The sequence below is a fragment of the Pelophylax lessonae genome (genome assembly GCF_965119305.1).
Source record: "Pelophylax lessonae genome assembly, chromosome: 6".
NCBI lineage: Eukaryota > Metazoa > Chordata > Amphibia > Anura > Ranidae > Pelophylax > Pelophylax lessonae.
This window is the reverse complement of record NC_138773.1, coordinates 107158173-107184667: the sequence shown is the minus strand read 5'-3', so window position 1 is coordinate 107184667 and position 26495 is coordinate 107158173. Positions and strand designations below refer to the sequence as shown.

Sequence of the window (26495 nt, the reverse complement as noted above, 5' to 3'; positions counted from 1 at the left end):
CAGTGCGGCCAGATCTGCGACGGTTGCTGGCCCAGAAATGACATATCCTCAATGAACCCAATAAATGAGTTCATTGGGTTTGCTCCACGACATTGCGCCACTTGGATTTCTTTGTGATCACACTACTTTGTACCATTATGGCCTGCTAATGACTAAGAGAATGTAAGTTTTCTACTTTTTAATAAAGTCTATCTTTGATGGTTTTACACTATGAAAAAGCTTTTTGTTTTTTTTTTTGGGTACCTGAGTTCCTTTATGCCCATCAAAAGTCTTAAAGATAGAGTGACAACTATTGTGAGACCATTGCACTACAAGTGACACTTCCACTTCCTGCTTGAATGACTCTTTGCCTATGGTTTTAGAGTCCACATATTTTGGTGATGGTCGCACTTAGGGTGATTATTTCCTGTTTTTGAACACGTGAAGTTCTTCCTTTGATCGGATATGGACTTTATATCTTGGAGCGCTCTTTTTTTTTTTCTACGATTGAGGACTTTATTCATTCTTTTCTGCATTTCAATTTATGTTTGATGGAACTGATTCATTTCCACTATTGTCACACTGTAGATTTATTTATATTGCACATATTTGGAAGTTTTCTTTGCACAATTGCTATTTTGCATTTTTTTGAACAATTCTATGCACTTTTGGGATATTGGTAATTTTGATATACATAATTGTATATTTTTACAGGAAACTCACTGATGGAAAATAAAATACTGGCTATGCGTCACCCCTGGATTCAATGAGCCATACATGCCACATTCTCTTCATATGCCAGAGAGGTCTCAATTTTGCTACACAGGTCTCTATCCTGTTCTATTGACACAGTGATTACAGACCCTGGGGGTCAACATGTGGTGGCGATTATTGAAGTTCATGGGCATCGCTTGGTGTTGGTAAATGTATACATTCCTCCTCCATTCTCCAGTGTCATTTTATATAAAATATTGGGAAAGCTAGAAACTCATTCCCCCTTTAAGTTATTGATCGCGGGTGACTTTACCAATATCCTAGACTACACCCTTGATACCTCTAATCCACAACAAACACCTAACCATAACTTATCTCAATTGGCTGAGGCTGCTGGAGTCACTGAATTATGGAGATGGAAACATCCCATGGACAGGTGTTATTCGTATTTGTCTCCGGTGTTTACCTCCTCATCCAGAATAGATATGGCGTTTGCCAATGAGACTCTCCTATCTATGGTGTCTGATGCTACATATCTCCCTGGGGGTGTATCTGATCATACCCCTATGCAGATTATCCTACAAATTGGAGACCGTGGGTCTAGGAGGTCCTGGCGATTGCCACCTGGCTGGGTAGGAGAGTCTGTGGTAAAGGAGATCTTTAAACCACACTTAGAATCTTTATGGCAAACTAATGAAGGGTCAGTTAGGGGCCAAACTGAATGGGATGCATTTAAGGCTACTTCTAGGGGGATATATATATATATCAGCCATTAAAGCAGTAAGGGCAGAACGAAACCACACGTTGGCAACCCCGCAGGACAAAGAACAAGAATGCGCAAACACGCATGCTCTTACTCCTTCCCCAGATACTCTGGCAAATTTACAATGTGTTCGGAGAGATCCGCACCTCCATTATCAAGGCATCGCACACTGCTCCTTGTGTCAGAGTGTGGAACGGATTTTTGAACAAGGGATAATAATGGGAAGATGTTAGCATTGACGGCTAAAGATACATCCCAGACAGTGATCTCTTGCATTTCCTCCCAATCAGGAGTGTTGCTTACTAACAGGGAAAATGTGTTACACACATTTGTTTCCTTTTATAGAGACCTCTACTTGCCTGTACTCCCTTATGATGCAACAGATCTTTTGGCGGTTTTAGACCCCCTGAACTTGCCTACTGTGCCTGAAGAGTTTAGGGAGACTTTAAATGCTTCCTTTAAGGAGGAGGTGGTGACCAGTGCAATAGGCTCCTTTCCTAGTGGAAAAGCACCAGGTCCGGATGGACTTCCGATTGAGTGGTATAACACTAAGCTGAGGTTCTTTCACCAAGATTACTTAAGATGTAAAATGAGTGTTTTGAGACTGGCTCCTTCCCCCCCTCTTTCTATGAGGCACATACAGTGTGTTGCTAGCCAAGCCTGACAAGGATCCCATTTAATGTTCCTCTTATAGACCCATCTCCCTACTCAATTTGGATTTCAAAATACTCACTAAATTGTTAACTAATTGACTCATGCCTGTCTTGGAGCACTAAATTTCCCTTGACCAAATGGGCTTCATGCCAAAAAAAAAGCCACTGACATCAACCTGTGTAGGGTTTTTACCCATACGCAATCAGGACCAGATATATCCAGCGGAGGTGTTCTTGTTTTTCTAGACCTGGAAAAGGCATTTGATTCAGTGAACTGGCAGTATATGGCATTAGAGTTAGAGGCATATGGGTTTGGCCCTAACTTCAGGCAGTGGATACAGTAATTATTTTTTATTATAGCCCTACTGCAGCCATTTAACTTAACAGCCTGATCTCTAATTTTTTTCCGGTAAGATGGGGCACCTGACAAGATTTTCCCATGTCCCCTGAGCTCTTTGCCCTGTTAATTGAACCTCTGGCTGTGGCTATGAGCACCTTGTCAGGGGTGTAGGGTATTCAGGTCAAAAGTCTGACAGAAAAGACAGCACTGTATGCTGACAACATGGTATTATTTCTGTGTGACCCTGATGCATCCCTGGAAGCCGCTTTGTCCATTTTGAACTTCTTTGCTGGTTTCTCTGGCCTGAAGGTAAATTGGAGCAAATTCCAAATTCTCCCACTAAAAAAAAAACCCTCTCCATCTTGCAGGGTTGCAGTTATTTGCCCATTACAACAGGTAGATAAAGTCAAATACTTAGGCATCCATATTTCTAGTTTCGTTTCGGACTTCATTAACCTAAATGTTTCTCAGCTGCTTCAAACACTGAAAGAAAACCTACTAAAGATGAAATTCCTACCCCTATTCCTGTATATATTTTGCAATTCACCCGTGTGGATACCAAAATATATATTCTGGAACATTGACAGTCAGGTTTCTGCCTTGTGGAATGGGAGAAACCCCAGGATTAAATTACAGGTATTACAGCAACCGTGGAAACAAGGGGGGCTGGTGGTACCAAACTTTTTTCGTTATTATCTAACAGGGTAACTAGTGTTTGCCCATAGGTGGTAATCCTCCCAGAGGACGATGCAGCAGTTGCTCTTGAGGCTGCTATAGTAGGCTCTTACGAGGCTTTGACACATCTTGTGTTCAGAGACGGTAGGGCTCCATACCTCATCACCACAGCTATGCGGGTGATGGATAGAGCATGGGTGGTGGCTAGCAAGGGTAGAGCCTGGGGATTATCCGGTAATCTCCCCACACATTCCAACCCTCAGCTTTTGCACCTGTACAAGCTCCCAGATCCTATTGTATGGAGAAAATTTGGTATTAAAAAGGTGGGAGATATAGTTTAGGAATGGCACACTCCTACAATTTGACGCTTTAAAATCTAAATTTAATTTACCTAATTCTCACCTGTTTCGTTACTTGCAGTTGAGACATGCATATAACTCCCAATTCGTTACTGCACATATCACAGTACAAGAGAGCGATATAGAGACCATTCTCAGGGATGATTATTTAGACAAAGCCTTGTCCAATATCTACAAGCAACTGTTTGTAGATACCAACAGGATCCTTTCACCTTGCAGAACAGCGTGGGAAAGGGTGTTCCCTCAATTAGACAGATGACTGGGATGATCTTTGGGATATTTTTTTTATTTTATTATTGGTTTCAACCAGAGACCATCTCATCCAATACTAATTCCTACATCGCATATACCTTACCCCGGCCAGGTTAGCTAGAATCTTTCCTTCCCAGTCGTCCTGCTGTTGGTGGTGCACCTCGCCCGAAGCGGATATTATGCATATATTTTGGGGTTGCATGGCCATACAGAGGTTCTGGTTGGAAGTTACTGAATGCATAGAGGAAGTGTGTTCGACCTACTATTGAAGTGTGTCTCCTGGGACTAGTTGATGCCCCAGCTCCAAAAAAAAGTAATACGTACTCTTTTAACTGTGCTATTTTATTATGCTAGAAAGATGATATTTCTCTCTTGGAAGAAGACTACACCTCCCACCGCTCAGGCATGGAAAGCATTTATAAACAAAGCACTTCCCGTCTGTAAAGCCACGTATGCCAGTAGGAAAATACCCAATAAATTTGGGAAAGTGTGGGGTGAATGGACAATGAGCACATCTACAGCGTCTGACTAGATTTGGTGTATTTTAGTGACTAAAGGCAGTGGCCATTATGTTTATTGAACCTGTATCAGCTCCGGAGTCGGTTATTTAGAACTGTGGCCTGGTAAACGGTTCCTAAACCTGGGATTCCAGAAACTAAAGTAATTTTATGACATGAGTCAAAAGTTTGAAACAAGATGTAATGGTCTTACTGTTACTGCAAACATGTAATAGCCTTAGAGCTACGCTGTGTCCTTTTGTGCTGAAGGGATTTTGTCTCTTAAGTGTCGCCTGATGGTCAGGCTGTTCTTAAATGTGTATTTGTTTCTGTTCTTGTACCGTTTTGAAAACTGCAATAAAAATATATTTCTTTTAAAAATTAGGAAAGCTGGGGGGGCGTGGCCTGAAGACCTATGTGAGCGGACGTGTTCTAGAGAGGCTCTCCCGGCGGATCTCCGTTTAAGCTATCCTGCGGCTCCAAACTCGAGCGTTACCCTTACCCCCGACCGCCGGTGGACACCGCCATCCAGCCCTGGCCATGTCTCCGCCGAAACGGCCATCCGAAGCGGCGGCTAAGCTGGAGAAGTTTCGGCGCCAGGAGGTGAGCGGCGTGGCCCAAAATGGCGGACCGTCCCAGCCAGCTCCTGCTGCAGCGGCTCAGGCTGCGGACCAGGCAGTCATTCTGGCTGCCATCACGGATTGCAAGGCGTCCCTTACCACTAAAATAGAGGAGATAAAGGTGGACATATCTTTACTCAGGCAGGACTTTCAAAAGTTGCGGGGCAGGATGTCGGAAGCCGAGGGACGGCTCTCCAGGGTGGAGGATGATTTACCCCCCATACAGAACGCTGCTGAACAGGCCGCCAGGGATATACAGTTCTTGCTACATAAACAGGATGATCTGGAGAACAGAGCCCGGCGTAATAACGTTCGTTTTATTGGCTTGCCGGAGGCTGCGGAGGGGTCGTCCCCTGCCACGTTCCTGGAAGATCTACTGGTTAAATCATACGGCAGGGAAGCATTCTCACAGGCCTTTGTTGTGGAACGGGCGCACCGAATGCCAGCTAAAAAGCCGCCCCCAGGTGCACCACCCCGGGTCTTTATTGCCAGATTCATGAACTTTCGGGACAGGGATGCGGTGCTCCGGCTATCCAGGGAGCGGGGGAATATCCCACTGGACAACCATAACATCATGGCGTTCCCGGACTTCTCGGCGGAAGTCCAGAAGCAGCGTAGCCAGTTTGGAGAAGTCAAGAGGCGCCTTAGGACCCGCAACCTCAAGTATGCGATGTTATATCCGGCCAGGCTACGTGTGGTTGGAGAGGATAGGGTACATTTTTTTGAAGACCCTGACGCGGCGATAGCCTGGCTGGATCGTCTGCCGTGAGCGGTGAGTCTGCTGCCTCTTCCCCGCCCCTGGGTACATTGGAAGACTGTACGTTCTCCAGTCTGAACTGCCCTGATGATTCTCCCTTTGCTTCTCGCCCCCTTCACCTGCCCTACATGCCTTGGAAGTTCGTGGTGGCACTCCCTCTGTCCCCCTGACACACTAGTATTTTTGGACTGAACTCCTTCGGGGGATGCCTGCTTGCCCTTTTACCTGCCCCCCCCCCCTTTTTTTTTTTTTTTCTTTTTTTGCCTCCCCTTGGTCGTACGGACTCTTTTCCCTCCCCCCCCCCCCCATGGACCTTTTTTCTTTTCTCATCTGTTTTGCCGATACAGACTTTTTTTTTTTTCTATATTTGACTTCCGGCCGGGAGGTCTCTATGCCCATCATGGGTGCTGTGAACCCTCGTTGTCATACCTTGTGCTCACTGATGTGTTCCAGAAATGGGACCCATCTTCGGAGATTGTTCGCCCCCACGGGCTCGTGGTGCTCTGGTTGGTCCTGGGGGGCTTCGCCTTTTGGTGGAGCTACCCGGGGCGGCCGGTCACTGCTGCCCGTGGACTGTTTGGTTTTGGGATTGATGCTCACACAAGTTGGGGTGTGTGTTGGGCTGGGTGGGGGGTGGGGGTTTATGTTTATTGAGTTATGCTATGTGATTTGTGTACTGACATGTATTTGCACTACCCTGTATTTTCGCACTGTTTGGTTGAACTCCTGGATTTCAGGCCATGGGCGGCGGGTGCGGTTTACACTTGTCCTGGGTTGCTGTCCACATCCTGTGCCACGGCATGTTCTCTCCTCCTTGATGTTATGGCAGGGCTGACCTTTCTTACGTGGAACGTGCGGGGCATCCGAGACAAGGTCAAGCGCACGGTTATCCTGTCCTACCTCAAGGAACAGAGGGCAGATGTCATTGCACTAGTTGAAACGCATGCTGAGGGAAACTTGCTTGGGGCCATCCGCAGACCGTGGGTCGGCTGGGCTTTTCATGCGTCACATTCCTCTCATTCGAGGGGTGTGTCGTTGCTGGTCTCCCGGTCTGTGGCTTTCGCAGTTAAGGAGGTGGTGACGGACCCCATGGGTAGGTATGTCTTTGTGGCTGGAGCTATGGGGGGGCATGACATACTTCTCTTAGCCTGGTACTTTCCTCCCCCCTTTAGTGCTACCCTCCTGACGGAGGGCATGATGTTTATGGCAAGATACCCCTCGGTTCCTGCAGTCTGGATGGGGGACTTTAATACGGTCTCCAATCCGTTTCTGGATAGGGTGGGTGCCCCGGGCTCCCCACCCTGCCCGGATAGAGCCACACGCTTTCATAGATTGTTGACCAGCTGTCACCTCTTTGACTCGTGGAGGTGTTTACATCCCACTGCACGGGCCTACTCGTGCTTTTCCACGACCCACTCCACCATGTCTAGGATTGATGGTATATGGATCTCCCAGGCCCTTCTGCCCAAGCTTCTGGGCGCCCGTTTTGGCCCGAGACTGCTCTCGGACCACGCCCCGTATATGGCTACTCTGTCCCCGCTTACCACCCCTCCCCAGAGACATTGGCGCTTGAATCCCTTTTGGCTCAAGACTATCCCGGACATTGACTCCTTGACGACAGAATGGGACTTTTTTTTCAGCTCCAACTCTGACACTGCTTCCGCGTTGTCAGTGTGGGAGGCCTTCAAGGGCCATGCACGTTTACTTTTGATGTCGCGTATTGCTCGACATCGCAGGGCGTCGCGGACCGACCTTCTTGCTGCTGAACGTCAATTGGCTGAACTGGAGGCTGAATATGCCGGCTCTCCGACGCCGGACGCACTTTCTCAACTCAAATTACGGTCTAGGGCCCTGGACCATATGTTCCAGGAACGGGCTAATCATAAATTATTTTTCGGCCGTCAACGTATTTTTGAGCATGGTGAGCGATCGGGCAAATTGCTTGCCTATTTGGCACATATGGACGATAGACCGCCCGTGGTGATTACACTTCACCCCTCGGTGCTGGGGGACTCCTCGGATCCAGCGGCTGTGGCGGAGCTCTTTGCTTCGTATTTTAGCGAGGTTTATTCCTCTAAGGTGGATTATGATCCGTTGGATCTGACCAGTTTGCTGGATACCCTGGAGTTCCCTGCACTGACCCCTGAACAGGTTGCGGTGCTTGAGGCCCCGATTTCTCGGACCGAGATAGTCTCTGCCATTTCTAGTTTTGCTAGGGCTAAAGCGCCTGGATCTGATGGCCTCCCCATCGAGTTTTATTTGCAGTATTCGGAGTCCTTGACCTCCCGTCTGCTCGCGGTGTTTGAGGCGGCATTTGAGTTGGGCTCCTTACCTGCCTCGATGTGTGAGGCACTGATCATTTTGCTCCCCAAGCCTGGCAAGGATCCCCGGTATCCGGATTCCTACAGGCCCATCTCCCTGTTACAGTGCGATGTTAAAATCCTGGCCAAGGTACTTGCCCTTAGACTCAACGTAGTGATCCTCTCCTTGGTACACCCCGATCAGACGGGATTCATGCCGGCCAAGAATACGGCCTTCAACACCAGGCGCTTGTTCATGAACATGCAGGCCCCCCATGACTGTGTCGGTACCAGGGTGGTTGTGACTTTGGATGCCGCCAAGGCCTTTGATTCTGTCGAGTGGTCGTACCTGTGGCAATGTCTCCGTAAATTTGGGTTCGGTCCGAAGTTCATTAAGTGGCTTACAGTGTTATACAGTCAACCTCGGGCTCGGGTGGTGGCCAATGGCTGGACTTCTCGGTCCTTTCCTCTTTCTCGAGGTACGCGTCAGGGGTGTCCCATCTCCCCACTGCTGTATGCCCTGGCGGTCGAGCCACTTGCGATGGCCCTCCGGGCGGACCCAGGCATAAAGGGTCTCCGCCGCGGGGACCTTGAGGAGCGTGTTGGGCTGTACGCAGACGACATGATCCTGTACCTGGCGGACTCCGGGCCCTCTTTGAGGCGTGCCCTGGAGGTCATACAGCGGTTCGGGAGATTTTCTGGCCTGACGGTCAATTGGGACAAGTCCCTTGTCCTTCCTATAGACAGTTTCCCCCCAGCAGCTGACCAAGCGTCGCTCCCCCTGTCGCGGGTGTCGGAATTCAAGCATCTTGGGGTCCGGGTGACTAGATCCCTTCCTGACTATATCCCGTTAAATATTGAACCCCTCTTTGCCTTGGTCAAGGACAAAACACAAGTTTGGGCTAGGCTACCCTTGGGCGTCATGGGCAGGGTGGGCCTGGTAAAGATGATCCTGCTCCCCAAAATCCTATACCTGCTGTGGCACTCTCCAGTTTATATTCCATATAGATACTTTATGACTCTAGAGAGCCTGCTGAGATCATTTATTTGGGGCTCCTCCAGACACAAGCTGTCCTGGAGGCACACCCAGAAACCGACCAAGTTGGGGGGCCTGGCGGTTCCTGAATTGGCAAGGTATTACCTGGCTGCCCAATTATCGCATTTCTTTCATCTGGATAAACAGGACTCGGACAGGTATATGGCGCTGGTCTGCAGAGGTGCGGAGTCGCGGCTCCCTCACCCGTTCTGTGATGTCCTTAGAGGAGTTGCTGGGTCTACCCCTGTGGCTCCTCGGGGAGGTCTCCTGTTCCATCATAGGCGGGTCTGGGACCTGGCGATGTCCAGAACCGGGGATGCAACGTTACATTCCATGACTCCCTTGTGGTTTAACCGTCAGCTGCCGGAGCTCCTCCATATCCCTGATCCTGGGGTGTGGATTCGTAGGGGTATATATTTGCTGTCCCATGTTGTTTCTGCTGGGTCTGTTAAGTCTTTTAGCCTACTCCAGGAGGAGTTCCAACTCCCGGCATTCATGCACTTTTACTATTTGCAGTTGTCCCACGCTTTGAGAGGACAATTTGCCCATGCCATCCCGGACTTACCGTCAGTTGACATACTTGAGGTGATCAGGGGCCAGGAACACCGCAAACTCATATCATTGCTCTATGAAATGTTAGGCACCAAGCGGGTGACTGCCCTGGCATATGGGGTGCGGGAGTCCTGGGTGGGCGATGCTGGGGAGCTGGGGGACGAGGAGTGGGACGAGGCCTTGGAAGCTTGCACCTTGGTCTCTCCTAAATTGTCGGACCGGCTAACTCAGATCTATATTGTCCACAGATCGTATCTTACCCCTGTGCGACTGGCTCGATTTGACTCCTCCCGCTCCTCTGCATGCCCTAGGTGTTCTCACTCCCCGGGCACCTTCGGGCACATGATTTGGTCCTGCTCGGACGTGCAGGGATTTTGGACGCAGGTTGTCCGGTTCCTGCATGACCGTATGGGATGCCCGACTACCCTGGACCCCAAGCTGTGCCTACTTGGGATTTTTCCCGAGTCTGACGCGGACAAACATATGGTTCAATTTCTCCGGGAGACCCTGTTTGCTGCTAGGAAAGTAATAGCCCTGAAATGGATGCAGCCTGTGTCCCCTACCCTCGAGGCTTGGAAGGCAGTGGTGAGCGCTACTCTCCCTTTCAAGAAGGTCATGTATGCTAATAGGGGTTGCCCCAAAAGGTACAACAAAATATGGGATAGGTGGCTGGAGGCCCCTGACACATGTCAGACTTAAGAAACAGGGGATACTGCACGTATACGCTTTGACACGGCGACTGGTTTCTGGACCTGCGACTATGGTCTCTACTGTGTGTTGGACTGTGATGGATAGTCTTTGATTACAACCCGTCAAGTGTATTGTTATCTTATTGTTAGACTCTTATGCCTTGTACTTTTTGCCCAGTGTGAGGCCTGCATTTTTTTTGATTATGTACTCCTGTACTTGTGCAAATGTCTGACGGTATTTTTTCTTTTGTATGTTTATATGTCATGTTTAACTCAATAAACGTTTGTTTGGTTCAAAAAAAATTAGGAAAGCTTGCAGAAATAGAGGTGTAATAGTTTATTTTATCAGTTAACAAAAGGAGTTAAAAAAAAAAGTAAATGAACAGAAGAGAAATTTTAATTGAATCAATATTTGGTTTGTTCACCTTTGCCTTCAAAACAGCATACTTTTTTCTAGTTACACTTGCACAGAGTTTATGAAGGAACTCAGCAGGTAAGTTGATCAAAACATTTTGGAGAACTAACCACAGATCTTCTGTGGATGAAGGCTGCCTCAATTCTCTTCATGTAATTCCAGACAGAGACGATCATGTTGAGATCAGGGCTCTGAGGGGAGTTGTCCTGCTGCTGAATTTGGGGCCAATCACAGGCCTTCCTGATGTATGGCATTATGTATAAAGATCTGCCTGTATTTCTCAGCATTGACACCACTGATCCTGACCAAATCTCCAACAAAATTTGCAGAAATGCAGCCCCAAATTTGCAAGGAAACCCCACTATGCTTCACTGCTGCCTAGAGACACTATTTATTGTACCTCTCTCCAGCCCTTCAAAAACAAGCTGCCTCCTACTACAGCCAAATATTTCAAATTTTGACTCATCAGTCCAGAGCACCTTCTGCCATTTTACTATACACTAGTTCATATGTTTTCGTGCATAGTTGAGTCACTTAGCTTTGTTTCTACATTCTACTCATAAAAACATAGGAACTGGGGTGCAGAAAATTGGCAGCAAGTTTTCTGGACTGATAAGTCAAAATTTGAAATATTTGATTGTTGCAAGAGGCAGTTTGTTCGCTGAAGGGCTGGAGAGAGGTATAATAATGAGTGTCTGCAGGCAACAATAAAGCATGGTGGAGTCCCCTTGGAAGTTTGGAGCTATACGCCTACCAAACGGATTGTGAGATGTGGTAAGGATCAATGGCATAAAGAACAAGGAGTCCTGGAAGTGATGGTTTGGCACTCAACATCACAGAGACTGTTTGGGATTTTATAAAGCGACAGAAGGACTTGAGGCAGCCTACAACCACAGAAGGTCTGCAGTTAGTTCTTTAATATGTTTGAACAACCTACCTGCCCAGTTCCTTCAAAAACTGTGTGCAAGTGTACTTAGAAAAATGTATGCTGTTTTTGAAGGTAAAGGGTGGCCACACCAAATATTGATTTGATTTTCTCTTCTGTGCATTTTTTTCCATTTTGTTAATTGATGAAAATAAACTATCAATACTTCCATTTCTGAAAGCATTCTTAATTTACAGCATTTTTTAACACCTGCCTAAAACTATTTCACAGCATTGTACATCCCAAAGTCATGCAGTGTTCTCTTTTATTCCCCTTTTTTCACAGCATTTTACTTACTCAGGCCTTCAAAATTATGTTCTTCAACTCCATAGCCATTATCCGAGACTTCTATGAGTTCTGCTCCATACTCCTTCAGTTTTATATCTAAAATACATTAAGAAATGAAAGTAGGTGCATTGATTAGGATGCAAATACGTTTCTTAAACATTTGCAAAAAAACAGGTGCAGAAGAGACAACAGTGCAAGTTACAATGAAAAACTATAGAATTACAAATTTTGTTGAGTTGTTAAAAAGTCTGCAAAACCCCATGGGCCCTCAAATAGAAATAGCCTTTACGCTGGACTCTAGTACATATTCTCCTTTTGGTTTTAAACTGAACTATACATGATAACATCTATGCAAGATAGAAAAAGGCATAGATGGTCAAAAATCACATAACATATTTATTTTTCTTATTAAAAAAAACACACAGGGATATTATTCATTGCTACAGGCAGAAGCAACCAGAGCTGTTGACAATAAAGCAAGCCAACCAAATAGCAGTGAATCTCCTACAGCCTGTGCCTCTGGCTGCTGGGAGTTTACTTTAATACCCCCCTGTCAATCTGCTTAAACGTACCGTCCCTTTGCTCCCCCATCACTAGTTCCTTGGGAGCTGAGGTTCTTCATCCCACACGTACATGATAGCACTGGGTACATAACTGGCCAGTGGTTAACATGTATGAAAAAACTGTTGCTTTACCTTTTCGTGGGCAAGGTACAGATTCAATTTACAGAAGGCTCAAGTTCACTGAAACAAATGTATAGAGTTTTATTGTATTTAGGCCCCACTGCCAGCACACAAATCTCACCACCTTATTATAGTGCCACCCCCATTGTATGATTTTCTAGGCTAACAACTATACACTCTGTATGCTGAGGGGTTTGGTTATTTTTGAAAGGGGCTTAAGGCACCAGATCTTTTGTGCTTATAGGCTCCCAAGCCTGATGGTCTATTATATACAGCATGTATATATATATATATATATATATATATATATATATATTGTAACAGGAAGTCAGCTAAATCTGGGAATGTAGTCACAGGAAGGAGATACATTTCTACCTGATTTAGAAAGTCCATTGATTAATTTAGGGTGTTGGCTACAGAGCTAGCCAGCAGGAAGTTGAAAGGCCTTCACCTGTTCAGAATGAGGGAGTTAAGGCTCTATAATTTGTTCAGAGAAATTCCTATTGTTTGCTGCCTCCAGAAGCTGTGTCCTGAAGCCATGTGGGCTGGGAGCAGGAGGACAGTCAGCGTGTGCCTCCCGACAGGATGTGTGGGCCTGGGAGAAGACCCCCCGGAGTGATGTGTGCCCGGGACGGTAACCAAGGGTGAATACGTCTCAAAGGTGAGAAGACGAACTGTTGATGTGAAAGAAACAAAGGACTGTGTTGCCCTGTGAAGCTATTATAAAAGGACTATTGAGTGTCCGCTGGAGGACAAGGAAGTCTGCCCGACGGTAGGTTGGAGACAGACACTTAGGCAGGTTCCAGTTGTGAGAAGGTAGCCGCCCACAGAGGCAAGGATTTATTTTCTGTTTTATTTTATTTTGGATGTTTTGCTGCATACAGCCTGGTGAAGAAAGTACCATTTAATAAACCACACTGTTTGTTTGCAAGCACTTGTCGGCTACCTCTCTGGGAAAACGCACCCCCCAAGGGGTCATCCACGCCTACCACCGAGCTAATCCCTCACATATGGTGGAGGATGCGGGCAGAAGCGAAGATCCCTGCAAGGAAGTGCAAATGTTTGATGAACTTTGTCTGGTGCATGAGATTGCACAATCTATGTGTGCAGGAGAGAAGATCCTGACAGAAAAAAAAAAAAAAAAGTGTTTTAAAGAGACAGCGGTCTCAAAATTATTTGATGAACTTTGTTGTGTCTGGTGCAAGTGACTGCACAAACTGTGTGCGCAGGAAAAGAGATCTTGCAAGAGAGAGAAAAACTACATGTGTTAAAGAGACAGTGGTCTGAAAATTGTTTGCTGGACTGTGAAAAATTTGTTTGTGGAGTTATTGAAGATGGGGCGATCCAAACGCCTGAAAAATGCAAAGATAGATGAAATGAGAGACCGGATTCTATGGATGGAGGGGATGCTACCGTCTGAACCAGCCCCATCCATGCCTAAAGAGAGTCTACTAAAGAGGAAGGTTGTTGTCCCTAGCAACACTGATGAAACTGCTATGGAGACGCAGTGTGCTCAGATGAAAAGTAAACTCAAAATGGAGGAGATGTTGAAACATCTGATTATATCAAATGCAGCTCAACAGCAGGCAAATGCGGATTTTCAGCAGAGCTTTGCAGCTCAACAAAAGGCTCATCAAGAGAGCATGGCAGGCTGGAAACAGAGACGCCAGCAGCCAATGGAGGCCATCGGTTTGGAGGAAACCGAGTATGTGTGCAGGGCTGAGTTGGATGCCTTGCAACGGAAAATGGAAGAAAAGGAACAAGCCTTGGAATTGCTTAAAATGGAGCATAGAAACTTGCAGGAAATGAATGAACTACTCAAGTCTCATGTGTCACAGTGGGAAGAATCCACTGCTCTTCTTTTGGTCGAGTTGCAAAAACGCAGAGAGACTATAATGGAGAAAGATACCATCCTCATGGAAAAGGAAAGTGAAATTCAGACTTTGCAGAAGCAAAGTATGGCTGATATGTTGGAGTTGCGTAATCAGCTGGAAAAAAGTCTTCAGTCTTTGGGAGCTACAAAAATAGACCTGCAGGAGTCGCAGGAACAGAATGTTGCTCTGAAAGCGACATTGTCTCTCAGCGACAAAGAGAAAAGTGAAAGAGAGGCTAAATTACTGAGTACTGTGTATGAGCTCACCACTTTGAGCAATGTGGTAGATGAATTACGTGCAGACTGTGAAAGTTGGAAAGGTGAAGCCCAACGTTTCCAGCAGCAGTTAAAGGAGAAAGAAGCCTTTGTGGCAGAATTACGGTCTCATTCCCAGAAGCTAGCCAATGAGGTGAAAGCTCTTATGCAGGGAAAAGAAGATTGTGAACATAAGAGGGAAAAAGTAGAGGCACAGCTTCTGGAATCGCAAGTCAAGGTGTCAGAAGGTGACCGATTGTGTGCTAAGCTGTCAGAGAAGGCAAACCGACTGCAGGTTGAGTTGGACAATGTTACAAATCAGCTTTCTCAAGCAGACAGAAAATCTAGAGAAATTGCGGAAGATTTTTCTATCTTGGAATCGCAGCTGCAAGACACGCAGGAACTCTTACAGGAAGAGAGGTGTCAAAGGCTGAGTTTTAGCACAAAGCTCAAACAAATGGAAGATGAGAAAAATGGCTTCCTGGAACAATTAAAAGAGGAGGCGGAAGCAAAGAAAAACCTATCAGAGCAAGTCGCAACATTGCAAGCTCAGATAGTGGATATGAAAAAACGCATGGAAGAAAGCGTTGGTTCATTACAGTGTGTTGAAGATGTGAAAAAGAAGTTTGATCAGATGCTTGGTGAAGAGAAGACTGTGTCTGCAAAATATGCAGAAGAACGCGCACGTGCAGAAACGGAGGTGCGTGATAACGAGAGCAAAGCCCTGTTCTTGGCTCGCTCTTTGGAGGAAGCTCTAGAGTGTAAGGCTGAACTAGAAAGTGTTAAACAGCTGCGTACAGAAATGGAAGAATTGGTCAGCTCCAAGGATGATGTTGTGAAAAGCGTTCAGGAGCTAGAAAAGTCTAAGCGAGCCTTAGAACAACAAGTAGAAGAGATGAAGATTCCGTTGCAGGAACTGGAAGAGGAATTCCAGGCAACAGAGGATCTGTCCCAAAGAGGGGATAGTGTGCCTGATGCAGTTTTTAAAAGGATCAGTGTTTTGGGGTCTGTCCTGAGTGAGCCTCAGAAATGTGACGACATGTGGCTTGAATCACCCCTTTGGAATAAACCGTTCCTTCAAAAACTTCAAGCATTGGAAAATGTATCATTAGAACTTCAGCAAACAAAGGAGCTGAGTAAGAAATGTGGTGATTTCTCAGTTCAGGCTGAAAACCTAGTGGAGAAAACTAAGGCTGTTGGTGAAAACGTGAAGCAAATGAATAAGTGCCTTTCAGGGAGTGTTTCCAAAATGGAACTGGTGAAAGACGGGTGGCAGAAGTTTGATCGTGATCTTGAGATGCATTCCATGTGGAATTCAGATAGAGAAAAAGAACTAGGTGACCTTGAGCGGTCAAATAGTTCAGCAGAAAGTGCATTGAAGAAACCTGTAAAAGAATGTGTTGCAGTTCCATGCTTCTTCACTGATGCAGAGAGGAGGTCTATAATGGATACCACCCAGATCGCTGGGTTCAACTGTGTTGTTGCCTTTGACCCCTATGTTGGTGGAAGGAAAGTTGATGATGTTCTGGTTGGCTACTTCTGTGAAGAGTTTGGCAAGAAATATAAACTGAATATCAAATCAAGTAGTAGGCCTTTACTGCGACTCGCTCAGGAGGGCGAAAAGTTTAAGAAGTTGATGAGTGCAAATGCTTCAGATCTGCCTATGAATATGAAATGTTTGAATGATCTTGATATCTCTGGGAAAAGGAACAGGGGTCACTTTGAAGAAATGTGTGACAGCCTGTTGTCTCAATTGGAAAATCCTCTGCACAGCATCTTAGAGCAAGCAAAGCTCAAGAAGGAAGATCATTCCCTTTTACAACAAAAAGTCAATGATTGTGTACAGCTGTATGGAGAGGCAACTCAAGTCACAGAGGGATGTCAAGAGTCCCTACTTGGAACAAAGCTTAGTGAAGCAAAGGTTCTCAAAGTTTTGTGGAAAACATTTATGGATTGCAGAGAGAGGCGTCTTAAGAATGTTGAAGACATTAAGACTAGCCCAATTGAGTTGCCTATGGATCACGGTCCTCCATGGTGGATTGGACAGACGGTTATGAGGGACAAGCTGTCTGACATTTATGAGAAAGCTGTCAATGAAGATGACAGAAACGAGAAGGAGCGAAATTATGCCAAAAATGCAGTTGAAGAATGTGTATATGAGATGAGAGACAAACTGTGTGGCATTTATGAGAAATCCGTCAATGAAGATGACAAAACAGTTTCATCCGGAAGCTTGAGGATAATAGGAGGCTTATCAGTGAGTCAGCAGTGCTTGACACATGCGTGCCTGGAAATCTGTGTCCCAACCCTAGGGTTGAAACAAGAGGGGGGGGTATGTAACAGGAAGTCAGCTAAATCTGGGAATGTAGTCACAGGAAGGAGATACATTTCTACCTGATTTAGAAAGTCCATTGATTAATTTAGGGTGTTGGCTACAGAGCTAGCCAGCAGGAAGTTGAAAGGCCTTCACCTGTTCAGAATGAGGGAGTTAAGGCTCTATAATTTGTTCAGAGAAATTCCTATTGTTTGCTGCCTCCAGAAGCTGTGTCCTGAAGCCATGTGGGCTGGGAGCAGGAGGACAGTCAGCGTGTGCCTCCCGACAGGATGTGTGGGCCTGGGAGAAGACCCCCCGGAGTGATGTGTGCCCGGGACGGTAACCAAGGGTGAATACGTCTCAAAGGTGAGAAGACGAACTGTTGATGTGAAAGAAACAAAGGACTGTGTTGCCCTGTGAAGCTATTATAAAAGGACTATTGAGTGTCCGCTGGAGGACAAGGAAGTCTGCCCGACGGTAGGTTGGAGACAGACACTTAGGCAGGTTCCAGTTGTGAGAAGGTAGCCGCCCACAGAGGCAAGGATTTATTTTCTGTTTTATTTTATTTTGGATGTTTTGCTGCATACAGCCTGGTGAAGAAAGTACCATTTAATAAACCACACTGTTTGTTTGCAAGCACTTGTCGGCTACCTCTCTGGGAAAACGCACCCCCCAAGGGGTCATCCACGCCTACCACCGAGCTAATCCCTCACAATATACACATATACATACATACATACATACATACATACACACACACACACACACACACACACACGTGCATCTCATTAAATTGGAATATCATCAAAAAGTTAATTTATTTCAGTAATTTAATTTAACAACTGAAACTCTTAATTTATATAGATGCGCTACACACAGAGTGATATATTTCAAGCATTTCTTTCTTTTAATTTTGATGATTATGGCTTACAGCTAGTGAAAACCCAAAACTCATTATCTCAGAAAATTAGAATATTACATAAGACCAATAAAAAAAAAAAAGATTTTTAATACAGAAATGTTGGGGTACTGAAAAGTATGTCCATGTACAGTATAGTATGCACTCAATACTTGGTCAGGGCTTCTTTTGATTAAATGACTGCATCCATGCAGTGTGGCATGGAGGCGATCAGCCTGTGACACCACTGAGCTGTTATGGAAGCTCAGGTTGCTATGATAGCGGCAGGCTGGCTCTCCTGCGCGAACTGACGTAGCTGTACATCGGTCGCACGCGTGGTGCTGGGGGGCGAGCGGTTTAGACATTAATGGCTGTGTGTTGAGTTATTTTGAGGGGAGAACAAATTGACACTGTTATACAAGGTGTACACTCACTACTTTACATCATAGCAAAGTGCCATTTCTTCAGTGTTGTCACATGAAAAGGTATAATAAAATATTGAAGATTTTTGCATAAGGCTAGTTTAAAGTTAATAGAGCCAGGCACCTATATCCAATACAATAGAGACAAACAAAAGATTACGCTACAGGGCAACTACACATACCGTGATGGAGAGTGGCGCATACAAATCTCCTCAGCATATTGGGTTCACACAGGTGCACTGCTGAGACTCAAAAAGTGGGGCAATTAAGACTTTAATGGTGCCATAAAATTGAATAAATCAAAAAAAGGGATACAAAAACATAATTAATTATTTTATTACAAAAAGGCATAAAGTTTAAAACAATGTTTTATATACATTGTGTATCCATAACATATATGCATATACAAGATTTACCAAATGCAGCTTGAATTATGTCATATGGGCTACAGACTGGTAAATATCATGATCTAAAGTCCTGCCAGACCAAAATCACTTGCAACTATGTGGAAACATGGTCCGTGCCCCATCCACTGTTTACTTGACATGTTTCACGGATTTATTCCGCTTCTGCAGAAGTTTAAGTTTATACACTGTGGTGGATAAAATATAAAATATCAGACATCCAAAAATACAAATTTAACAAAAATGCACCAATGATTACAAAAAATTCCCAGTTGGAGATTTACCATACAGTGCTACCACCACCAGATGGAATGTAAGGAGGGAACAAGCCAGACCACACCAAATCCCCCTAGGCGGATGTGGTGGCGCCCTAGAGGACAGCCACCCAACCTGCAATTCACATAAATACAAAAATGATTATCTAAGGCAGGCACAAAGTGAAAACCATAACAATTTATTCTAACCTGTGGTATTGGTATCAAGACCAAACACAAGATGGAGTAAAGCTCTAGAACAGGTTGCTTGGTATAGCCATGTTGAGATTTGGTATTTAAATAAGGGAAGCTAGAATTTGCCTGCAAATTTTGCAAAACTACAGCCCCTATAATCAGAGGTAGAAAGTTATCATTAGATATGTCACAATTAGTGTATATTCCCCTTCTGATAAAAATGAAATAAAATAAATATCTCATACCCTGACAGGATTGCAAATGTGCATGAAAAGGATACTGGCAGTCCAATGCAGAATATGTCCAGATTGTCCAATACTAGGTATATATATATATATATATATATATATATATATATATATATATATATACACACATACACACAGTACAGACCAAAAGTTTGGACACACCTTCTCATTCAAAGAGTTTTCTTTATTTTCACGACTATGAAAATTGTAGTCACACTTCAAGAGGTAGTCACCTGAAATGGTTTGATATTTTTATGCTTAATAAGCGGATTGTTTTTATGGAATTACACTATGTCCCTGTCATCATCTTTTCATATATGCTAAATGGATATCTGACCTGAGCTGCCTGGTGAAGTGACATCCTGTGGTCGTTTTGGGTATTACCATTTAAAGCTCTCATAGGTCTACTCATTAAAGCGGTTGTAAACCCGAAAAAAAAAAAAAAAAACCTGCAAGACAAAGGCATAATGAGCTAGTATGCATCGCATACTAGCTCATTATGTATTACTTACCTTAGAACGAAGCCCCGACACGGACCCCCGGACATCGCTGCGGGCGCTGCCATGATCCCTCGGCGTCTCTTCCGGGTTTGGCGGCTCCGGCGCTGTGATTGGCCAGAGCAGCCAGCGATGACGTCACTCCCGCGCGGGAGTGACTTTCCGGCAAGGAAAACTGAAGGTCCCCCCGGACCTTCAGAGCGCATGCGCCGCTCGCGTGAGCGGCTGCATGCACTGCAAATATCTCCTAAACCGTGCCGTGTCAAAAAGCGGGATACTACCGCTTTAATTTGAGTGACCCATTTGTTCTGGTAAGCTGCCAACTTGCTTTTTTCTTGGTGACCTATACACGGGTGTTTTTTCTCCAACATTCCTGGTTCATATAATTACCTGTTGGGACTTGTGGCTCCTTGAATCTTTATCCAATATTATTTCACATCACTATTGAGGAATTTGTTTGGACACAGCCTTGCTTCCTTTTTCCCAATTGCATGGACGTTTTTTGCTTTATATTTTGGACACTAATAATATGCATTGTTTTGTTCATTATCACATATTATCATAATTTTTATTTGTATTTTTTTTGATCAGTATTGTTTTATGTCACTATTTGTGTCACCTAATCAGTATATATTTAATTTCTTTAGCGCAGCACATATTGTTAGATGTTATATGAGGATTCTGTTTCAATGATTCCTATGTGTTGCTGCTTTCTTTCTATGATTCACATATGATTATCATTTATTAGCGTGGAAAATTTACACATTTACGATCATTGTACTATACCTATGGAAACACTGAGTTGAATCTATCCCGGGGGCTTCTCTGCTAAATAGTATACCAATTTGGCATGGTTTTGCTCTCCTATATACAGTCAGGTCCATAAATATTGGGACATCGACACAATTCTAATCTTTTTGGCTCTATACACCACCACAATGGATTTGAAATGAAACAAACAAGGTAGTGTCATGGCGTGGGCATGTATGGCTGCCAATGGAACTGGTTCTCTTGTATTTATTGATGATGTGACTGCTGACAAAAGCAGCAGGATGAATTCTGAAGTGTTTCGGGAAATATTATCTGCTCATATTCAGCCAAATGCTTCAGAACTCATTGGATAGTGCTTCACAGTGCAGGCGAACAATGACCCAAAGCATACTGCGAAAGCAACCAAAGACTTTTTTAAGGGAAAGAAGTGGAATGTTATGCAATGGCCAAGTCAATCACCTGACCTGAATCCGATTGAGCATCCATTTCACTTGCTGAAGACAAAACTGAAGGGAAAATGCCCTAAGAACAAGCAGGAACTAAAGACAGTTGCAGTAGAGGCCTGGCAGAGCATCACCAGTGATGAAACCCAGCGTCTGGTGATGTCTATGCGTTCCAGACTTCAGGCTGTAATTGACTGCAAAGGATTTGCAACCAAGTAATAAAAAGTGAAAGTTTGATTTATGATTGTTAATCTGTCCCATTACTTTTGGTCCCTTAAAAAGTGGGAGGCACATATACAAACTGTTGTAATTCCTACACCATTCACCTGATTTGGATGTAAATACCCTCAAATTAAAGCTGAAAGTCTGCAGTTAAAGCACATCTTGTTTGATTCATTTCAATTGTGGTGGTGTATAGAGCCAAAAACATTTGAATTGTGTCGACGTCCCAATATTTATGGACCTGACTGTATATATACCTAGTATTGGACAATCTGGACATATACCGCATTGGACCGCCAGTATCCTTTTCATGCACATTTGCAATCCTGTCAGGGTATGAGATATTTATTTTATTTCATTTTTATCAGGAGGGGAATATACACCAATTGTGACATATCTAATGATAACTTTCTACCTCTGATTATAGGGGCTGTAGTTTTGCAAATTTTGGAGGCAAATTCTAGCTTCCCTTATTTAAATACCAAATCTCAACATGGCTATACCAAGCAACCTGTTCTAGAGCTTTACTCCATCTTGTGTTTGGTCTTGATACCAATACCACAGGTCAGAATAAATTGTTATGGTTTTTCACTTTGTGCATGCCTTAGATAATCCTTTTTGCACTTATGTGAATTGCAGGTTGGGTGGCTGTCCTCTAGGGCGCCACCACATCCGCCTAGGGGGATTTGGTGTGGTCTGGCTTGTTCCCTCCTCACATTCCATCTGGTGGTGGTAGCACTGTATGGTAAAACTCCAACTGGGAATTTTTTGTAATCATTGGCACATTTTTGCATATTTTATCCACCACAGTGTATAAACTTAAACTTCTGCAGAAGCGGAATAAATCCGCAAAACATGTCAAGTAAACAGTGGATGGGGCACGGACCATGTTTCCACATAGTTGCAAGTGATTTTGGTCTGGCAGGTCTTTTGATCATGATCTTTACCAGTCCGTAGCCCATATGACATAATTCAAGCTGCATTTGGTGGATGTTGTATATGCATATATGTTATTGATACACAATGTATGAAAAACATTATTTTAAACTTTATGCCTTTTTGTAATAAAATTATGTTTTAAATAATATTATTTGTGTCTGTATCCCTTTTTTTTGATTTATTCAAATTTATGGCACCATTAAAGTCTTAATTGCCCCACTTTTTGAGTCTCAGCAGTGCACCTGTGTGAACCTAATATGCAGAGGAGATTTGTATGCACCACTCTCCATCTCCATATAATAAATTATTAACAAAAATGTGAGGGGTGTATTAACTTTTGTTGAATACCACACACACACACACACACATATATATATATATATATATATACACACACACACACACACACACACACACACATAAAATAGAATTGACACAAAATCTTTACAGCTTTAGGGGTTTCCACAAAGCAAATGTACATCCCTATATGAAGTAGCACAAAGAGGTTCCACCTCCTACCCCTTTGTGTTTGTTACTACAGGGAGTAAAAACACATAGGGGAATACAATTTTTCCTGGAAATACCAATAAAATGCAGAACAATTCTGATACTAACAGAAATGTAAATATCTCTAATTGTTCATTCAGACGGACACTGGTACCTGTCCTGGATGCAAGTTGCACTGAGCTGTGTGCAGGCAATGTACAGAAGTACCAAGTACCAGTGCCAAAAATAATTAAATCAATCCTTATATCAATACATAATCAAATAAATCCATTGGTGCTTATAATAAAGTCATTATAAGAAATCCTTCAGTGCACAGAGATTAATAATGAAATCAATTTTTACGTACAAGTATGTTAGTGGTCAGTAAAACATATAGTAGATAGGCAGCCAGCACATGCACAGTACTGCTCAACCATAGGTCCCAACTTTACCTGATTTCGAGAGACAGTCCCTGATTTTGAACAAAGTCCCACTGTCCCCCTTTCCTTTTTATTTGTCCCTTATTTTGGTCTGATCTGTATAAAAAGCACTTTTTATCTTTCAGAAAGTATTTGCAGTGCTAAACCTTTCATCCAATTTCTAAATTGCAGCATTTGTACATTTCAAAAGCCGATATAAAAGGAATAGTAGTGGTAAAAAAAAAAAGCACTGGAGGGAGGGTTTAACTAATCTTTTTGTAAAATTCTTCTTTAAGGGAGCATGGCAGAGGTGTTTCCTAAGCTACATATCTTTGCTAATAGGTGTCCCTTGTTCCCCTCTCAAGGTATGCACAGGTGGCCAGCTCCAAGGCCATTGAAAATTATGCCCATCCTAGAATAAGACGCAGTGTCTACTACTACCGGACTGTTTGATCTGAGGTCTCCATTTGCATATGTTTTTGGGCCAAATTAAAGAGATGGGCCAACTGAGGATTTTTTTTTTTTTTTTTGCCAAATGTTCAACAATAATTTAAAAATACTTTTTAAACAAAACAAAAATATAACATTTAAAATTTCTCAAAGAGCTTACCTATGCAGGTAGCACCAGCATCCACACTGTTCTCGAGAAGTTCTTTCACTGCAGTTGCAAGGCTCAGCACCACCTGACCAGAACAAATCTGATGGACAGACTTGCGGTCTATTGGCTTGATTTCTTTTGCTGGTTCAGTACTGTAAATGAATATTTAGATTAATGAACAGCTCAACACAGTGCTTCTAACCTTCTTTCACTCTACTAAATAAATGTTTTTGTTGCTTTTTCTGTCTTTTTTGAAGATATCGCCCACCTCTGAACCCTTTCAATAGGACAGGAATCTCCCTAAAAGGAATAAAAACAGTGATAATGTTCTGAAAGATGGTCATAAGGAGTTTTGGCTGAAGCTGAGGTTTGGGACTTTTTCACATATCTGTTGCATTTTTTATATCCACTGTATTGTGTTGTGTTAAAGTGGATGTAAACCAGATTCATGAAATTTGACCTGGGCACATATATCTGTAGTGTTTACTTTTCTCTCCAAAGCAATAAGTCCAGTGATTTCCTGCTGCTCCCTTCTTCTGTTATCAGCATGATAACTTCTGACAAGCTCTTCAACACTGGAAATAAAAGCAGTTAAAATTTGTGTCGCAGTGGGTGCTATAAATAGATTAGCAGAGAGTTGGTCTATTCACAGCACAGCAAGTATCTTCGCTCTACTTCGGTCAGCAGGTATCTACTCATGTGGATGATGGGGGGGGGGTGCATTTGCTCCAATCAGCTGTCACACAGTGTATGCCAGGACTCCTCTCCCACAACTGAAACAGGAAGAACAAATCCTAACACGATGTGCACTTTCTAAAGAATATAGCAAGCTGAAGACAGCAGATATGCATGTAAAACTTATGTAGGGAGATTTGTTTCATCTCCATGCATCATCTGAGGCTGTTCACTTCACTGGGAATATGTAAAGGGGTAAACATCCACTTTAACCGGTTGCCGACCGCCGCAAGTACATATACTGCGGCGGTCAGCCCCGTCCAGGCAAAGTGACGTACCGGTACGTCACTAGCCTGTCACTTGCTTGTGAGCCAATAGCGGGTGAGCGCGTGCGCGCCCGCCCCGGCTCGTTCCCTGGGAAGTCCGTGCGTGTGACCGGCGGACACGATGTCCGCCGATCACTCGTGATCGTCCGCCGTGAAGGGAGAAAGGCAGGCGGCTGATGTAAACAAGCCGCCTGTCATTCTCCCCTGTGTAGGAATGTGATCATATGGTTCTACTATGTAGGACCGTTGATCACTGTTCCTACACCAGTAGCCATGTCCAATCACAGTAAGAAGCACGCCCCTAGGGACACACTTAACCCCTCCTTCCCCAATAAAGTTAACCCCTTCCCTGCCAGTGTCATTTTGCAGTAACAGTGCATATGTATAGCACTGATTACTGCAGTAATGTCACTGGTAACCCCAAAAAAATGTCAGTCAAGGGTCCGATCTGTCCGCCGCAACGTCGCAGTACTGCAAAAAAAAAAAAAAAAAAAAAAAAAATCGCAGATCGCCGCCATTACGCGTTAACAAAAAAACACCAAAAATGACAGAAATCTTTCCCAAAAATGACAGAAATCTTTCCCTTAGTTAGTAAACGCAATAACTTTTGCGCAAACCAATCAAAATACGCTTTTTGCGATTTTTTTTACCAAACATATGTAGCAGAAAACAAATTGGCCAAAAATGTTAAAAAATTGTTATTTTTGCAAAATTTACGCTTTTTTTGTTTATAGCGCAAAAAGTAAAAAACGCACAGGTGATCAAATACCACTAAAAGAAAGCTCTATTTGTGGGAAAAAAAGGACGTCAAATTCGTTTAGGGACAGCGTCGCACGACCGCGTTATTGTCTGTTAAAGTGACGCAGTACCGAATCGCAAAAAAGGCCCTGGTCAGGAAGGGGGTAAAATCTTCCGGGGCTTAAGTGGTTAAGTAACTTGCATACAATTTGTTAACGATAAGAAAAAAAGCAGTAAATTAGATCCCCTGAAGCCAGCAACAATAGTTCCCCATCCCAGGCACACTAGATCCCTTTCAGCAATAACAAATATACCCAGCAACAAAACATCTCCCCCAGCAACAATAGATCCCTCACACAGCATTATACAACCCCCCCCCCCCCCCTAGATCTAGATGCTAGATCCTTCCCAGCAACAACTGAAGCCCCTTGCAACAATAGAACCCCATGCAAAATAGATCCCTAGCAGTTACAACAGTTTCCCCACCAGCCAGCATCATAGACCCTCCAGCACCCCTTGCCAATAGATCCATTCAGCGCTGGAGGGGCCGGAACTGCGTTCCCCCACAAAAAAAGCCCTGTATTAATCTATATGTACATGGAGCGGACTAAACACACAGGCTCTGCTGTATATTGCTCATCTTTTCATCTCAGGCACTCTACATACTGCTGTATTAGATAACACCAGCAATGTTCCTGGTAGCCACAGACCAGGTGATCTTTGCCTAGGCTTTTAGATCACGTGTGCAAGATGTTACCTCTGTATTGTCACTTTACAATGCTGATATCCGAGCTATTTATGTGAACGACCCCCCCTTCCCTTTTAATGGACAATTATCGGGGTCCTTTTTTTGGGAGACACAAAACTATTTTCGGACTGCAGAGTTTATTGTAAGACTTAGTAGAAGTGAACTCACCAGGGTTGCTCCATGGTGCTGGGTTACTCTACATGCATGTAAACAGCATGCCTATAGCAATATATACTATACATGTGTACACTCCCGCCGCCTCACATCCTCTTC

The 26495-nt window shown here is 44.1% G+C and overlaps 1 protein-coding gene across 1 annotated transcript in view; it reads right to left on the bottom strand.

Moving 5' to 3' along the window:
• Nucleotides 1-26490, bottom strand: part of PMS2 (PMS1 homolog 2, mismatch repair system component) — an 89374-nt gene extending 62884 nt beyond the window's left edge. The window contains exons 1-3 of the mRNA XM_082261883.1: nucleotides 26391-26490; nucleotides 23748-23887; nucleotides 11824-11910 (exon numbers count right to left, since the gene is read on the bottom strand). Coding sequence (XP_082118009.1) covers nucleotides 11824-11910; nucleotides 23748-23887; nucleotides 26391-26404 — 241 coding nt within the window. The 5' untranslated portion in view covers nucleotides 26405-26490. The remainder of the gene's footprint in view (nucleotides 1-11823; nucleotides 11911-23747; nucleotides 23888-26390) is intronic.
• Between the last annotated feature and the right edge of the window lie 5 nt (nucleotides 26491-26495).